Source organism: Talpa occidentalis, unplaced genomic scaffold (assembly GCF_014898055.3).
Source record: "Talpa occidentalis isolate TD23 unplaced genomic scaffold, MPIMG_talOcc4v2.1 talOcc4.9, whole genome shotgun sequence".
Lineage (NCBI taxonomy): Eukaryota > Metazoa > Chordata > Mammalia > Eulipotyphla > Talpidae > Talpa > Talpa occidentalis.
The window spans coordinates 106,199,524-106,218,223 of NW_023605305.1; the positions used below are offsets into that span (position 1 = coordinate 106,199,524).

General features: G+C 44.3%; 1 protein-coding gene across 3 annotated transcripts in view; it reads right to left on the bottom strand.

Moving 5' to 3' along the window:
• Positions 1-17,911, bottom strand: part of SORT1 (sortilin 1) — a 60,718-nt gene extending 42,807 nt beyond the window's left edge. The window contains exon 1 of one of the 3 annotated variants that reach the window (XM_037501457.1): positions 17,560-17,911. In XM_037501457.1, coding sequence (XP_037357354.1) covers positions 17,560-17,868 — 309 coding nt within the window. In that variant the 5' untranslated portion in view covers positions 17,869-17,911. Of the gene's footprint in view, positions 1-16,812; positions 16,832-17,131; positions 17,181-17,559 lie in introns of those variants that run through there. The other 2 variants (XM_054690874.1, XM_037501458.2) reach the window with 2 other exon arrangements.
• Between the last annotated feature and the right edge of the window lie 789 nt (positions 17,912-18,700).

Sequence of the window (18,700 nt, forward strand, 5' to 3'; positions counted from 1 at the left end):
GGACCCTCGCCTGGCGGTTGGGGATCGAACTGGCGCTGCAAAGGCTGCGGGCAGCTTCGCAACCAAGTGCTCAACCGCTGCGCCACCAGGGAGGCCCTCTTTTTTTTTTTTTTTTAAAGATAGATAACCAAACACTCCAATAACCATACACTCAAAGAAGCAAGAAAACAGAATTCATAATAAGAAAATCAGACTGACCCAAAACAACACTGATAATAGATCTATAAATAATGACATTAAAGCCATCATAATTACATTTCATATGTCAAGAAGTCAGAGAATAGATCATGTTAAAATAAAAGCATGGAGGGGCCTCCCTGGTGGCGCAAGGGTTAAGCACAGCACTATGAAGCAACCCACAGCCTCTGCAGCATGAGTTCAATTCCCAGCTGGCCAGGGAGGTAGCCCACATGGCGCAGCCGACCTCTCCTGTCTTGTCTGCTGCTCCCCTCAGCAGTGTATTTCAGTCCGTCTGCCTGTTCTGCTCCCCATTCTGTCTCTGGTGAATCCTCTCACCCCTCGTACCTCTGGCCTGTTCCGCAGTTCTTGTATAAATAAATAATTCTTAAAAAAAAATAAAATAATGGAATAAATTGGTTTTTAGAGATAAGAATTACTATGTCTGGGATGAAAATTAAACTGAAAAAGATGAGTAGACGATTAGATATAGCAGAAGAGAAGATACCAATGGAAACTATCTAAAATGAAAAACAGAAAAGACAGAAAAAATGAACAGAGCACCACTGAGCTATAGAACCTCAGGCAAGCTACTATATGTGTGACTGGGGTATCAGCAGGATGTGTGGGAGTACTGGGGATAAAAAATTTTTTTTGAAGAAATAGTGAAAATTTCTGCAATTTAATGATAAGTATCTGTGAGCTCACAAATCCCCAAGCTTGAGAAACACAATGAAAACTACTGGAAGGTACATCATATTCAAATTGTTTAAAATCAGTGATAGATAAAAATCTTAAAGAGCATCCAGAAGAAAAACTTGCATTACATACAGAGGAGCAAACTATCACAGCAGACTCTTAGAAACAAGGTAACCAGAGCAGTAGCATCCTTAAAGAACTGGAGAAAAACTCTCAAGTTAGAATACTATACTCAGTGGAAAAAAAAAAACAACTCCTAAAAATTGATGTTTTGGGGTTATTTAGACAGTAGTGAGTGGTAAGTAATTAAACTTTTGAAGAAGTGTGAAGCTGTACTCCTAAAACTTAAATAGTGCTGTAAACCAACATTATTGCATTAAAAAGGGAAGGAAAAGGGGAATATAACCAAAATGAAAATGCATACATTGTGCAAAAATGAAAAATGATATAAGAATTATATAAATTAAAATATAAAAATGAATAATTTTTTAAAAAGGGGGAGGGGAAAATGCAGGCTAAAGAAGAGCGGTTCTGTTCTGACATATCCACTGCTTCTCAGCAGTGGGTGGTGGGCATGTCTGGCAGATACAAGAGAGGGATGACACCAGGCGCAAGACCTGCCATGCAGCCACAGCTCCACGTGCTGTTGTGGGCCCAACCATCCTGGTTCCGAATTATCCCAGCTTGAGTGATCTCTTCCTGGGTATTATTCTCACAGCACTTAATGGTCATTGTTTATACTATAGCTATTCACGCATTTGGCTGCCTCTCAAATTATGTTAGGAATTCTTAGATGGCAGACACTAACATCTGGTATTACCCATCAGGTCTACCACAGGTCTTAACTATATTAAGTGCCCCACAAACATCTCTATAAAAGTCTTCACACATCCCTGCTACCAAAACATTACTGATCTGTATGTGACCTCCTTCTACCGTGGTTACACAATTTCAATAAACAATGGTGGAATAAGGTTTATCCCTATGCCTTTACTACCGGTCAGAAAACACTGTTAAACATTAGTACATGTTCTTGGGTGTTCACACATATAATAGTGACCTTCCCATTGTGTTCACCATTAACTCCACGTTGCCAGAAATTGGTAAGAGGCCCTGAACACATCAAAGTGTTCTAGAGGCACTGGCCAGAAGAGAAATTCAGATATCTGCATATGAAGAAAAAGAGGTCTACAAACTGGGATTTTAGCAGTGCTCACAGAGGAGGGAGCAGATACAAGCAACAGAAGATGGTGAGAAGACAGGTCTGCAGGTAGAACAAAGAAAGATACACGCCAGTCTTTCAAAACATGTTAAAGGGTAACACAAAATAAATATCTCCAGCTAGTAAAGTGTTCTGTATATAGTAAATGCTAATAGGTACTTGTTAAATTATAATCTCAAGATCAGGATAAACAAAGTCAAGGAGGAAATAACAGGAACATAAAAATTGAGAAAAGTGCATAGAAGAAGAAAAGTACTTCTGCTTGAAATACCCACAGTAGCTGAGACAAGGGAGAGGGATCACTTACTCAGGCAGACATGGTTCCCAATGGAATATTCAACTGAGCATAATCAACCAATAAGTTATGGTTCAATTGTTCTAATCACAGTAGAGTAAGAAGAATAAAAGAACTATGAGCAAAAGACAGAGCTTTGTGGCTAGAAAGAACTGAAAGGCAGAATAATCCCTTTATTAGGAAAAACCCCAAGCCTCCAACACAATATTACCAATGAATATCCCACAATATTAAAAGACTGAACAATAAAAACATGTAGGAATCAAGGAAGCCTCTCAATACATGGTGGAGTGAATGTCTACCTCCAGACTGCTACAAAGAAAGATACTATGTTGGGTGGAGACATGGGGGGGGGAGGTGAAGTATGTTTTATTTCTGGTAAACAATAGCTGTGTTGTTCCTTTGTAATGTGCCTAAGAGGTAGATTATTTAGCACAAAGAGAACCTGATCTGGCCACAACATTTTGTTAAGCATTTAGCCAAATGTATGACCTAGAAATAGGCCAAAATTAAAGGAAACCCTGTAAAATGCTGTTTGTGTGACAATCCTAGAGCCAGTATCCGGAGAGGCCAGAGTAAACACAGTAATTGAGATTACTTAATCATACCCTGGGATAGGAAGCTCGGAAGCCAAGAAGTTGAAGATCAGCTATGTAAAATGCAAGCTTTATTCTGTAAGGAGCAAATGAGTGTGAAATTTGCCACCTCTAGAGAGATTCATTAATGCCCTAGCACAGTTACTGGCACAGGCATAGACCAGATGGATCAATGAATAAAACACATTTTAAGAGTGGACAAGATTTCATTTAGTGAGTGATAAAGCCAGGATTTAAAGTTAATGGTGGGCCTCCCCTGGTGGCACAGAGGTTGAGGGCTGGGCTGCGAGGCTGCCTGCAGCCTCTGCAGCACAGGTTCGTTCCCCCGACCACTGGCAAGGGTCCCACACACAAAAAAATAATAAAAAAAAAAAATAAAGTTAATGGTAACAGTGTTAGAAAAAATACTTTTTGGTTTTTGGAAAAAATGAAAAGCTGGATTTCTAACTCCTCTTTTATCCCTACTCTGAATTCCACATGAAGAGTTCAATAGAAAGTGATAAACATAAAAATCCTAGAGGTATGCATGAGCATTTTAATAATCTTAAGAGAAGATTGCTACCAAAATGATACAAAACAAAGGGTTAATAAAGGAAAACTTTAAAGGATATAGACATGGCCGACAAACTTATGAGAGGCTATTTAATCTCAAATATCATCAAAAGTAAATTCAAGGAAAATAAAGGGATCACACATTCAACCTTTCAGAGAAGCTTGACAAAAAGTATCCAGCAAGGGCCTGGAGACTAGAGTAGCCAGTATATAAGCAGTTACAACTTCCAGAGAGCTATTTCTCATCTGAATCACAATGGATTAAAATGCCACACTGGACCCAGCTCTCCCACTCTTAGAAACTATTCTATAATATATAAGAGGCCATGGACCATGCCAGACAGCTCATACATTATCACTTAATCCTTATAATAACCCCATGGTGTTACTTTATACCTGTATATCTTAGATGAACACCTGAAGCTTTGTTAAGTTGTGCTACGCATTGAAACAACAGACCAGGTGCTGCCGATGTTTCAAGTTATTTGCTGACATTGAAAGATGTTGATAACCTGACCAGTAAAAAACAGGTTACAGACTAAGGAGGAACTTCAGAATATTAACAGTAACTGTTTCTAAATAGTAGAACTTTCTTTTTTTATGATGTATGGTTAATGGTTTCCAAGCTTTTCTGCCCTCCCACCATTAGGATTGCATGAGTGATGGTCATTACCTATTTGTTACATTGTTGTAAGTTATATTGTTTACTTCTGTGGGCCATGGCAGCAGTATTGAGAGATTCGCCAAGCAGAGCCAGGATTAAAAACAGGAGAGAGAAGGGGAGAAAGAACACCAATGAAGCCCAGAGTGAAGACTTGTCCCTAGGCTTGAAGGCCTCCTGACCCCCCTGCCGTGTACCTATTTGCTGCACTACATGTAACAGCTCAATAAAAGCCTGAGAAAGCCACCAAGGGCTCCAGGACTCCTTTACCCGTCTGCCAGATCATAGAAATTCTGCACTGTGCCCATCCTGCCATGACAATGATTTTTTTAAAGACTACTTGAATTACTCTGCACCTCATCTCATGTCATTTTTATTTCAGAAAAAAAAAGATATGTATTTAAATGGGTGGCATAGAATGCATTTATTTTTCTATTACAATGGCTGATAGGTGGGTGGACATAAAGACAGGGTCTAGGGCCCTCACCACTCCAAGCAGCTTGTATTGATGTAAAGTATATTTACTAACACCACATCCCCAATGTTCACAGACACACTAGTCTTTCTGAACCATGTTCAGGCTTCTGTTCCTCACCTGTTGAAGAGTGATTTCTAAAGCCCCATGACGCTCACAGGCACCGTTGCTCTTATAAGAGAGCTCTGGGCAGCAGAGTTACAACCAAATTGTTTTTCAGGAACTCATTAGGTTAGAAAACAGGAACGAGCTTGTGTTACCTTCTCAGAAATACAATCACCTGATAGCTGATGCAGCCACATACCTGTTGCCTCCCATTTTAAACTTTGGGCTCCACACATTTCCCACCCCCCCCTCCACATTTTAGAAATCATGCATTATCACAAATGTCAATTTCTGTGGTCATGTGACTAATTCCTAGTGCCAGCTGGAAAAAAGAGAAAGCCCACAAAACATAACATTCTTCACAGAAATAACTTTACCTTCACATCTTTTAAACCGAAAGTAAATGCTGAAAGAACTAACATTGGCCCAGCCAAGCAGGGGTCAGTTTCGCATGTGGGGGCACTACCTTCCCATCAGGAACCACCTCTCTGGCAAGTAGACCCGGGAATGGATTCAGTGATAGTGTCCTTCACACACATTCCTTCTTCCACAGTGTGGCTGCGTGCTGAGCTCGGGGGAGACGACACTGACCACAAGCCTGTGCTCCTGCCGTTCCTGCTCTAGCAACCTTCTCACAGGAGCCTGAAAATCACACTCAAATGCTCAACATTCATTCTGTAGAATTAAGCCTATCAAAGTGAAAATAAAACTACAGAAGGATGTGAAAGCTACTCCAATAACTACCTGGATGGGGAAACAGGCACAAATTATTTTCTCTCTGGGGAATGTATTTCCTCAGGAGTAAGAGTGAACTGTGCTTTCTCTCACTGTAATAAGAAGAATCAAATGAGATTACATATAAAAGCAAGTACTGTGTCCCCATAAAGTCTGGGAATTTAAGGTTAGGCCTTCCAACCCCACTAGGGAGCACGGGTTAGGGAGGACTCAGCGGTGAGCAAGGGAGGTCTGGAACATGAACTGGGTGAAGCTCTAGCCGGCAGGAAGGAATCTCAACAGAATAGAATTCTGTTAAATAAGTCACTGCCTAAGATCATAAAACACAAGCCAAAAATAAGATCAAAAATGTTCCAGTTCACATGGAGACTATTCTTAGAAATGAAAAAGCAAAGCATAAAATATGGAAGTTTTGAAATCTTCAAATATTCAGAGTTTTCTGAGAGGCAGGATGATACAGAGGAGACTACAGGGCTAATCACCAGGCAGCCTGAATTTTATTTCCAGTTCCGCCAAAGGCTGTATGAACCTGAACAGCACAATCTAACTGTAATTTTGCCAAGGAAAGGGGGCTAGAAAGACAATCTTTCTAATCCTTGCAAGCTTTAGAATTCTATGACTCATCAATAATTGAGCCACTCAGTTTGCTTTTTGCACTACTGTCTTTGTTGGGGGGGTGTGTGTGGGGGAGAATCAGCTCCCTGTTTCACAACATTTGAAGGCTAAAAGGAGCGGGTAACAAACCTCCGTGAGCTGCAGGCCCCAACACTGGGCACTCCCTGGAAGAAGGCAAGGGCGATCTCTGAGGCCACTTACCCATGATACAAAGCCGTGCACTTACATCTAAGAGGAGATCGCAATAATTTAATTTGCTAAATTTGTTAGAATGACTTAAAATTACTCATCTGTTCTCTTAGTTTACAGATGCAGCAAATAAAATTTGGGGGACAGTGTATTTAGAGATAATGACAGCAGAAAGGAGTGGAATATTGCAAGGGTGCGATTATTTCTTCAGGGAAAAAAGTAAACAAGCAGACAGTGACACTAAGGTATAAACCTGGGCCGCGGGAAGTGGGAGAAAATAACTCCACATGTCTCAACAGCCCTTGAAGGCATCAGCGTTAAACCACATCAAAATAATTCAAATCATGGTAGAGTATAACTTAATCGCTTAACGATCCCTGGTCATTAAGAAGGGTGGCTAAAATTGCAAAGAAATAATTGGGGAAGTTTTCAGAAGAAGCAAACGAAACAACCCTTGGCACTTAAAAGGGTGGCACGGTTTTTGAAAATTTCACTTTTGTGGAATAATTCATTTCTAATGATGAATCATGCAAAATAAAATAGCTTGACCTAAAAATTGTTAGGACTTAATTGGTACAGCTTGGTCCCACTTCACAGAAAGGAAAGTGATGGAGAGATGTGCCCAGTTGCCAGCTGCCTGAACCATAAGGGCTCACCAGTCACCCACTGGGTCATCCCTCTCTCCCTCTGGTGCAGCCACACCGGCCTTCTTCCAGAAACTTGGGCACACCAAACTCAAGCCCAAGCCTTTGAACATGCTGCTCCTACTGACAAAATTCTGTTCATCCTCAAATGTCAGATTAAATAATGTCACAGTAAGTCCTTCCTAATGCCCCAGACTAAAAGGACCTCTGTCAATTATTCTCCCTAGTTATTCTTTTCTATGTGGTACTTACCGTTTTACAATTACGTATTTGTTAAGGACTGGTTGTGCATAAATGATTTACAGGCTTTTCTGCCCTCTGCCATTAGGATTGCATGCCTGATCTGGGCACCTGCATTTTGTTACATTGTTATTTTCAGTTGTGTTGTTGACTTCCTTGGGCCATGGCTGCAGTATTGATATATTCACCAAGAGAGGCAAAGGCAGGAGAGAGAGAAAGAGGAAAGAGTGAAAACTTGCCAGGGGCTGAGCCGGCCCCCTGGCCTCCTGGCCCCCTGGCACTCCTGCCTGCCGTGTACCTGGTTGCTGTACTACATGTAAATGCTCAATAAAGGCCTGAGAAAGCCACTGAGGGCTCCAGGACTCTCCTTTACCGGTCTGCATAGGACCTTAGAGAACCGGCTCTGTGCCTTCCTGGCACTACAACTGGCATGAGTTGGCAGGATGATTTGATGCAGATCAATGTGGAGCCCTCCGAAGACCTCAGGAGGGGCTGAGGAGTAGCAGACTGTGTTTGCCTGTGACAACGCTGGATGTGCCATGGCAGTATTGGTGGTGGCCAAAGTCCAGGAGCTACAGGAAGAGTGGAAAACGCTGCAGGAACACAGGAGAGAGAACAACAGAGAACCCAGGAAAGAGTGACGATTCACCTGGGACTTGGGGGCTGCCAGCCTCCTGGCCCCCTGGCAGGCCTGCCTGCCGTGTACCTGGTTGCTGCACTACATACAAAAGCTCAATAAAAGCCTGAGAAATCCACCATGGGCTCCAGGACTCTCCTTTACCCATCTGCTCGAATCATAAGAGAACCAGCTCTGTGCCTTCCTGGCACTACACCCGTTTTCTAAGGGTCCATGAAGCTCCATAAAGACAGAGTTCCACATCATTCTCAGCACCCAGTACAATGCCTAACACATGGTAGGTGCCCCATAAGCCATACTTGAATTAAGGAATGAAAATACTGATATTGAATCATAACTGAGAACTTGTGATACATAGGCATCACTTCATAGATGAAGAAGGCAGCTCAGGAAGGTTACGTAGCTTGTTTAAAGTCACACAGCTGCTAAGTGGCAGAGCAAGGATTCAGACTCACGTCTGTTGGCTCCAGACTACACTTTTCATGATTACTTTTTCCAGCACTCACACTACAAGTGCAGACGGTCCCTACCTTTAAGATGTTTATAATCTGAGGAATAAAAATTCAAGAAATGAAACGGAATCCAAGACTGAATTCTATATGGATTACATGGAATAGCTGCATATTGTAGGAAAGAACAGAAAATAAACAACAGACCCAGAGGGGCGTTCAGACAGGAAGAATGCCGTGTGGACAAGGACGGAGCAGCAGCAGAGTACACCACCAGCTGATTTAAAGGGACTGGTGACAAGTCACTGTAACTGGAATAGGGGGTTAGCCCTAGGACAGAAAGTGGTGAAATGTTAGCTTAAAGAGGTAAGCAATTAATAGAAATTAATTCCTTCAACATTCCAGTCTGTTCAAACTTCTTGAGATGCACCAATCACATCTCATTAATATTTCTTAAAACTTCACAGAGATGAGTAGAGTGTGACGCTAAGGACGGCTGTTCAGCTGGGAGTGAAATAAGGAAGGTGTTATTATCCCAGGGCTGTCAACTAACCCACAGTCACTAAGTCTAGTACACTAAAGCCTGAAGAAGAGAGAAACAGTTATTAAAGTAGCTTTACTTTTCATAATTATCAATTCTTTAAAACTCTTAAGTGAATAACTACATATACTTGAAAGTATTATTATATAACCCGATGACCGTGTGTCTGATGATGGCAAGACTGTATTTTCTCCTTCATCTCCCACAGTTTTAAAAAAGACTAGATGGATGTTCTCGCCTTCACCTTACCGCAGGCCCGAAGAATAAGAGGCCCCGCTCTCCCAGCACATACCCTTAATCCAGTGTTGGTTTCTGTGAGAACCCATAACAATTTTTAAGAAAAATTACAGCTATAGGAAAAAAAGTCAAGTGCATAAACAAATATTTGAGCATCTAAGTGGTAACGTATTTGCAGAGATAATTATTATAGGATGCCTTCAAGAAAGGATGAATATGTACTAAACCCCACATTTAATATTCACAATGGCCCTAAAAGGAAGATATTAGAATATCCCTGTTACAGATGAAAAACCTATAGTCTTTATCTGAACTTTTACTGAGTCCTTCTGATATATAAGGCACCTCTGCTAGTTTAAAGATCAAGTTTCACCTGAGGTCACCACTGACGGCTGGATCCAGGTCTGACCTGAGGTTATGATTCCTCCTAACCACGGTCTCAAATAAATATTAATCATTTTAACAAATTAAAATTTTGATGCAATCATGGAAGTTAATAGAACACATACGCTTCTGACATTGCTGCCAATCTTGACTCACTCTCATCTTCGCCACCCCCGTCCAAGCCTGTCACCCAACTCTACCAAGTGATAAAAACCAAATACATGTATGCCTCATTTGTCTTGTTTTATGCACACGCTCCTCTGGAGTTGGTTCAAGGGCTGCATTTGTCAGGATCATTTGACTGACAACTGGGCTCTATGGACTCAGTAACAAATAAACAAGCTTATTAAGAAATGACACAAATCATATGTACATGGGACTTGAAGGTTTTCACACATTTTCATTTACGTTTTCACTTCAAAGCCTCCTAATAGTGCTCTGTTTTACATGATGGAGAACTGAGGCTTAGAAAGGCTTATGGAGCTCTCTTAAGGGTGACCTTAAGGAGCAGAGGAGAATTCATAACTAGATAACTTGTAATGAGGTCTATAAACCTGCCTTTTCCCTAAAGTCAGCACACTGATTTATACCATCACTTATGAAACATCTCCAAATTTAGCACCGTGTCCAGACACGTGTGTTCTTCTCCCAGCTCTTGGCCCATCAAGCAAGTCATTTAGCCTCATCAGTAAAAGCATGATTATTAAGTACGTTATCAGCAAAAGTTCAACCTTATCCTTGTTCACAAATGTTCAGAAAAAATAAAGCTGTTCATGGGCTTCGCCTTTCTATAGAGCCTGGGTTTCTCATGCCGTGGCCTGCACTGTCCTTTGTAAGGTCTGGGAGACTGGGGGTGCTCCTTGGAGCCTTTAGCACTTAGGTGTGAAAGTGGGTCAGCCCTCCCTCTACTCTGCTCTCCTGCTGGGGGTTCAGCACAGCAGCGACAGCCTCGAAAAGGGGTATAACTCTTCTTGGGTCCCCAGTTCCACCTCTGATTTCTCTGGCTCTAGCTTCATGTCCGCTACTACCTGCTAAAATACTGTCCCCGTAGGTCCTAGTGCCAAACTTCCCACCCAGGAAAACATACAGGGAAGTCAAAATAGCTCTTATGGGAGGTGGGTTGAGCTTATCTTTTTTGGCTTCCCTATGTTTTCCAGAAACCTCAATCATACTTATCATGAACTACTTCTCCTCAAAACAAAGTTGCCATTGACCATTCCTCAAGCATGACTTGGGTATTCCTACCTCCACGCCTTTACAGATCACCCTAAGAACTGCCTCCACTCCTTGACACTTCATCCAGGGGGCCTTCTCGCACCACTGCACTGCAGAGATTACCCTTCTTCAAAACTTCTTCCACCATCTCAGCAAGCCATCTCTGAACATATAAACCCTTAAGGTGGCACCGATGCAGATACCTTTGATGTTTAACTTTGATGCTTCTGTATAGGCCTAGGTTCCATTCTAGGTAATATAGTAAGGGTGTAAATGAATCCTATCTACACAGTACTTAAAAAATTTTTTTGATAAAACTTAGCACTAATCATTAAAGTTTAATAAAATTTCTCATTTGATAAAACATCTCAAATAATCTTCAAGCTTTGTCTCTAGTTAAAAAAAATATATATATTATAAAGATCAGAGAAGTAAAGTAATTGTCCATCATCACATAACTGAAGTAGCAGAGCCAGGACTCAAGTCTGGGTATTGAGACAGCTGTTTTGAATCTTGTATACAACATATCTATGATTTGAATTTCACTAACAAATACCAAGCACCAGAAAATTTGTCTGGGAAGTAGTAAGGTTAATTAAAATTTTTCTTCCTGGTTCAATTGCTCCTGACCCTTCAGGATGACATTACTGCTTTTTTTTTTTTTAATTGAGATAACATTGCTTTGCAATGCTGTAAATGATTTAGAGGTACACTTCAAACTGCTTCAGATGTATGTCGCCCTGCCACACCCACCTCTAAGGTACACTTAATCCTCCACCACAGTTTACTAGGTCCTCTCCTCCCTTCCTCCCCCTCAAGGGGCCCCTTTCTATAGTCAGTGCTCCCAGGTTTCTTTTGGTTTAACAAAAGAAAGTAACAGTAAAGGGTGAACTTACTGTTGAATCAGACTTGCAGCTTGGCTGGAGTACAATTATCAGAACTTAATTTTTTAGTACAGGAAGAAAAGAACAAAACTGTTAACAAAGGCAAACGTAAGAGACTCACAGATCTTAGAAGGAAAAATCATACATTTTCTTCTGATGAAAACAATGAAGATGAAGATATTTAATCACACTTAAGTTTCTAATTAGCACTGAGTATACTAACAGTAAGCTGACCATTTATTTTCAAATACACAGGCAGCCAGAAACCCCCCACCCACTGCCTCCTGGGGGGGAAAAAAGAAAAACAGCCAGTTTTGGCAAAGTACTGTAAGGAAGGAAAAAAAAAATTTACTGCCATCTATCTGCTGGGTTTGCTTTTCAACTATCCAAACTAGTAGGTTTGATTAGCTTTGGATTTTTCAGCCCACAAGGAATGAAAAGTGTTACCCAATAAATAAGAGTCAAATGTCTTTCATAATTAAATGAAAAAAATACTTCTGCTATCTTTAAGAACACTAGTGTTTCACTGAAGCAAGACTCTGGAGGTGGTAACAAATTACCCCCAGATGTGAAATCCAGACTATGTTCAAGTCCAAGTGGGAAGCAGAAGAGCCACAATTAGCTTCTAAATTCAGAATCAACCAATAAACACTGGGGATCACAACCTCCAGCCTCTTCTTCCATATGATTCATCAAAAATTTTCAGATACTTAAATCTAGTCCAAAACTTCTCATGTTGTGCATGAGGAATTGAGGACCAGATACAAAACTGAAATGATTAATTCATAGGAAACTTTCTCAACAAAACACCATAGGCTCCAAAGGGAAGATTTTTGTCCTACTGTAGTTTCCTGAGATTGGGATTAAGGGTCCTGAGAGAAAAAGAGCCTCAATCCTGGTAGGTGAAGGTAGGGAAGGAACCAAGCCCCAAGTCCAGGACTCGTACAACAATCTCTACAGGCTGTGTGGAGAGTCACTGGATCCGGCTATTTCAAAGCCACATAGACTGCTACCCCACTGTCATTGTAGTCACCCTTACAATGGCAATAAGAAACCTGCCAGAACTGACTGACACTGGCCAGCTTGTTCCTCAAGCCCCATTACTGTCAAACCCACCTACATACACATCCGGGAGATCACACAGACAGTGGGAAAAACAAGTTTTCACCAAGTTTAGAAAAAGAAAAAAATGCAATAGAAACACTGGCAACAAATGGTTAGAAAGGAAACTGAAGCATTTAGAAATTTATTAACAGCAGATCTACTTCATATTTCCGTATCTATTTCGTATTTCTGTAGCCATTACCACACAGCCTTTTGCTAAAAAAGGCTGTATTTTTAATTATATGTCAGACTTGATGGTTTTTAATCTACCTTAATATTAGCTTCTAAGCATATAAAACATCCAAGCATCATCTCTCCAGTCTGGAAACAGTTTGCTATATGTAAAGTCAAATTGAGAGGTAGGGGTGGAGGGAGAAGAGGAAATGTCATTCTCTTGCTCTGAACCACGCCCAGGCACTGCTCTGTGTGTGAGAATCACAAGGGTAAAACAGGCCAACTAGGACAAAGTTGGAGAGCAAGTCTCACAGTCACCCACTGAGAATCCAGTGCTTGTTGGCAAAAGCTGATTGGAAATTAGCAGAAAGCAGAAGAAATTGTTAACAGCCTCTGTGAACCTGACATAAAAAGATCAGCTCAATACTGCAGGATGGAGAGCCTACCATTATTATTATCATCATCGTTACAAAAAGAAAATAGTCATTAGAAATTGAGCAGAACATAAGCCTTCTTCAAATTATTTCCACAGACAGGAGACTAAGATTTCTAATTAAAAATCACCATGCACGAAGCCAAGTATTGGAGTCAGCAGAGAACTTATCTAATAGTTACACTGCATTCCCTCTGAGCCATCTGTCTTACCTGGCTAGCTCTCTCCTCTCACCCCAACCAAACCTCAATGAAGGCTAACCTTTCCCTAAATAAACATACCTTATCAAACCTGTTGCTACTTTTAACTACTTTTATCCCCAATGCAGCAATCATTTTAACATCCCTCGGAGGTTAAAGGTTTGATTTGGCATACTGCATGAAAGATACCTTCTGTTCAACCAGGACCAGGGAGATCCTACAGAATTCCTCTCCTTGACTCCAAAATGAATGGATGAAAGAGAATTTGAGGGAAGATTAACTGAAGGGTGAGGGTGGGATTGCTGGGAAGGCAGTAAGAAAAGAGGTGGAATAAATTAGGCAGTTAGGAAGTTCCAAGGCACTTCCAGGCACTGACCTTCAGAGTTCTCGGTTATTACAGAGATCCACAACAACAGGCTAAGGACAGCAGCTCCTGAAGCCTCTCACAGGCACATTCAGTCCTGTCAGCCTGGACCCAGCCCTGCCAGCACCAGCAAACAAACACACACATTCTTCTCAAGCTGACAGCCCATACAACATGGCCTCTCTACAGGCCTGTTTATTTAAGAAACCAGATGCTTTGATGTTGGGTAAAAGTTGGGAAGTTACGTGTAAAGAAATAGTTAAAGACAGGGGGAAAGGGAGGAAAGAGAATGAGCAACAGTTCCTGGCTTTCTTAATCCTAAGTTTTAAAAGTTTTAAGGAAAATGTCAAACTGTCTGAACACAGGAATGAAAAGTAAGGAAATTATGTCAGCCACCACCACAGCGCTGGCCAAGGCATTTCATCTGTTCCTGTAAGACCGAGTTTCGAGTCTAATCTCAAAGGGGTGCTTACAGAAGAAATGTTTTGAAGCAATCCAACATGAGTAAGAACTTTTAGGCTTGCTTAATTTTCTCGTGTACAAAGGTTATACATGGCATCAACACTTGAAAGCAGTCAATGAAAAGTGTGGCATGAAAGTTTTGTTGTTTGTTTTTTTAAAAGATTATTTGTACAAGAAGTGGGGTACAGGCCAGATGTGCGGGAAGGTGAGAGGATTCACCAGAGACAGAGTGGGGAGCAGAACAGGCAGATGGACTGAAAGCACTGCTGAGGGGAGCAGTGGGCAAGACAGGAGAGGTCTCCCGCGCCATGTGGATTTCTCCCCAGCTGGCCAAGAATCGAACTGGTGCGGCAAAGGCTGAGGACAGCTTCACAGTGCTGCACTCAACCCGCTGCGCCACCAGGGAGGCCTATGAAAGTTTTGGATTAAAGGCAAAAGGAAAGTTATTTACTGAGTCTAAGAAAAGAACATTTATAAATACACACGTACTTGGATCACATGAGTGAAGAGACCTGAGTTCTCACTCTTCAGGACACAGGTCTAAAACCAGAATATAAAAGCTCTACCATGCTTGAGTTCTGTGTGGCTTAAGATAAAACACTGATACAGTTTCATAAAGCAAATAAGCTATAGAAACAGGTCTAGATTTGCTAAAACCTTCTGGACTTTTCATTCTCCAGTCTGAATTATCTTTTCTTTGCATTCCAAGCACCCCCAGGATCTAGCCAAGATCTGGGTGTTTGGAGGAAACTCACATACACTGACTATGTGAATTAATATGGCTTGAAATAAACATCAAGTTTTAAGAAGAGAACCAAGAGTATTTTATTTTTCTTGGGAGCTGAATCCTGTCAACTAATGTAGGAAACGTGTGTCTGAATTTTAGCACATAAAAGTAGACAGTATCTCTGATGAAAAGTTCTGTCATGCTGATACTTTTATTACATACAGGTTACAAAGGGTTCAAAAATAATAGATCTTCTCAACACCATTCAGAATGATTTACGACTTCTTCTAAAAACACAGAATTAAAAGAATAGATCAGATTACTACATAACAATTCTTGATTAAGCACATGGATTTCTTTTTTTTTTTTTTTTTTTTTAAATATTAAATTTTATTTTTATATTCCCCCATACAATTGCAAACGCCCCATTCTGACCCCAATCCTTCCCCTCCCGCCCCCACCCCCCAAAAAGTGTCTCTGGTTCATAGTTTTTTGTTGATTTTGATTTTCACTTTCTTATATTCATTTTCCTGGTCCCTTATTTAAGTTTTCTAGATTCCTGCTATGAGTGAGACCATCCGGTATTTTTCTTTTTCTTTTTGGCTTATTTCGCTGAGCATGATCCCTTCCAGTGCCATCCATGTTGCTGCAAATTGCATGTGTTTATCTTTTTTGAATGCTGAGTAATATTCCATGGTGTATATGTACCACATCTTCTTGATCCAGTCATCTATTTTTGGGCATTTGGGTTGTTTCCAAAGCTTAGCTATTGTAAACAGAAGCACATGGATTTCTAGGAGCTACTTTAGTTACCCATTTCCAAGGTGAAGACTATTTACAAGACTACTTTCACCACATTATGAAAAGCTTGGGAATCTCTGGAGAAGAGAACAAGGATGATTAACAAAGAGAAAAACAGCTATTTCACATTCGGTCCAGTGGAAGGAGACTAGAGGGGAAGCTTAAAAGTTATTGGAAATAGCTAAATAAAATGAAAGAAATAGAGGGAAATTTCTTAATATATGGATTTTGGAGAATGAGAGCTTTCAGATCTGCTCTTGAGTAGATTTGGCCTAAGAACCACTTCTGTTTCAGAAATCAACACATTGTGAATGTCTTACCACAACACACTAAGCAGGGAAGATGTGAACTAAAGGAGTAAACTCCAGGAGTAGCAATAGACCTAAAAGCAGATCAGCCAGTAAGAACAAAATCTGAAATATGGAGTAAGAAAGCTGTGTCAGTTGGTTCAAGGAAGAGTCCTCCTGTTATAAATTAAGTATCAGTGTCCTTAAGCCTTTCTCAACTCCCCACTGTGAATAGGGACAGAGTTTTCCTTCTCATGGAATAGGAAGACGTGCCCATACTCATTGCACCCTACCTGCCCCAACCCCTCCCGCCCCTCAGCACGACCTTGGCCACTTTTAGGCAGCTGCTGCTTGGACTGCATGAAGCAGATTAATTCTTCATTTGCCTGCGCCTCAACCACTACTGTCCTGAGCCCCCAGAGCTGAGAATGATGCACAGCCAACAAGTGTGGTCCGGGCAGAGGGAGAAAGATACTCAAGAAAGACAGATTCTGCTGATAGCCAACGTGGTTACACAAAGACAAGAGCGGCTGGGCACTTATCTGTGTGCTCACATGCAGCTCCCTTTGAAAGAGGCAAAGATACGACGAAGAAAATACATTAAACTAAAAATACATTATGCAAATGTGGGCAGCAATAACTACATGGTGGGTGACAAAAACTAGAAAGAGGTACAAGCTGCACTGGAGCTTAGGAGCCAGGGCACACCTGAGGGTTGACTCAGCCCAGTAGTGTGCAAAGGTGGAGCTGCTGGTCCTCAAGAGCAGAGTGGACACACCGCAGCGTGTGCGCCCAGGACCCGGTTCACAGCAGAGCATCTATAGTGTGTTTCCAACTCATGGGAACCTCGTCACCACGGGACATCCCGGTCAGAGTCGGAGGCCCCAGCAGGTCAAGTTGACGGTGTTACACGAGCTCACGTTGTCATCCCTGCCACGCTTGCTCCTCTCACCACGAGAACACACGCAGCCCCCCACCCGCCGCCGGGGACCGCCCGCCTGCAAGGGACGCCCCCGAGAGGACGCACCTTTGCTCCGGCGGCCCAGGCTCCCCGGGCGCTGGAGAGGTGGCCGCGCCTCCAGCGCCCAGGTGGGGCCGGGGGCCGGGTCCGGCTATTTACACAGACGGAAAACAGCGGCGCTCGAGCGACCCCGACAACTTCCAGAACAGAACGCGGCCGCGGCCCCAGCCGGCCTCCCCTGTGACGACGCCCAGCGGCGGGGGCCGCCCCCCGGCTGGACTCCGCCCGCCCGCACTTTCGGGGCCGCGGCGCGGGGGGGCGCGGGGCGCGCGGGGGGCGCAGAGGGCGCGGGGGGCGCGGGGCGCGCGGGGCGCGGGGGCGCCGGAGCCTCCCCGCGGGGGTGCGAGGCGCGCGGAGAGCCCGAGGGGCGCCGCGCGGGGCCGGGGCCGGGGCGCGCGGGCCGGGGGCGGCCCCGGGGCGCGGCGCCCGCTCACCTGGTGCGTGTTGTTGGCCAGCCTGGCCGCGGAGTCCCGGGCCCCGCCGCAGCCCTCGGTCGGGTCGTGCGCGCTGCGGCGCCAACGGCCGGCGCGCGGAGACGGGCCCCCGGGCGCGGCCGCGCGCAGCCCCCAGCTCACCCCGACGGGGCCGGCCCAGCGCGACAGCGGCGCCGCGGGCGGCGGCGGCGCGTCCAGCCGGTCCTGGCCCAGGGCGGCCGGCGGCAGCAGCTGCAGGAGCACGAGAAGGGCGCCAAGGCCGCGCCGCCCGCGCGAGAGGCCGGCCGCAGCTCCCCGGGGCCGCTCCATCGCCGCCGAATGCCGACGCCGCTGACACCTGCCACCCGGCGCGCCCGCCCACCCCCGCCGGCGCCGCGCCACACCCCCGAGCGGGGCCCGGCGCTCCTTGGATACGCGCAGCCGGGCCGCTCCGCCCCATAGGCCGGCCGCCTGTCCCTCTTCCCCGGCCCACTTCCCATTGGCTCGCGCGCCCGGGGCTTCGGGGGTCCTGGATTCGGATGCCAAGACGCGGGGCTGATTGGCTGGAACGTGGCAGAGACGGCTGAGGTCATCCCCCGCCCCCCGACTGCTCCGGGCCGGGCTTCCAGAGTTAACGTAGGAGCTTGCCTGCGCCCCGAGAAGCCCGCCCCCCTCAGCCCCGCGCTGCTGCTGCTGCTGCTGCTGCTGCTGCTGCTCCCCCCACCCCCGCCCCGCCCCGGCACCCTCAAGCCGGGGCTGCGCGAGTCCCCGCCTCTGCTCCAGAGACACCCCTAAAATTCCTTGGGTTGCGGCAGCGCCTGCAAAATCTCCCCAGGGAATCCCAGAGCTCGCTCAGCTGGAAAAGGGGGCTTGGCACGAACCGGTGCTTCAGGTTTTTAACCCCCGCGCACTGGCGCGCCCATTGTCTGCAGAGGCAACGTCTTGCTGGCCTGCAAGGCGAATGTGAGCTGTGTGGGCTAATCCTACTGAGGCAGATGGACATCAGGGCATCCATGACTCAGGCAGCTTGGAGAACGTAAGGCCTTGCTCACCTCCCGCTCTTGCGGGCAGTTAGGCCAAAGGTGGAATTGCAGACTGGTTCTCCAGGAGTTGGAGAGTAGCGTAGACCTTAGGCACAGGTAAAGGGGCGCTAGGAAACGCC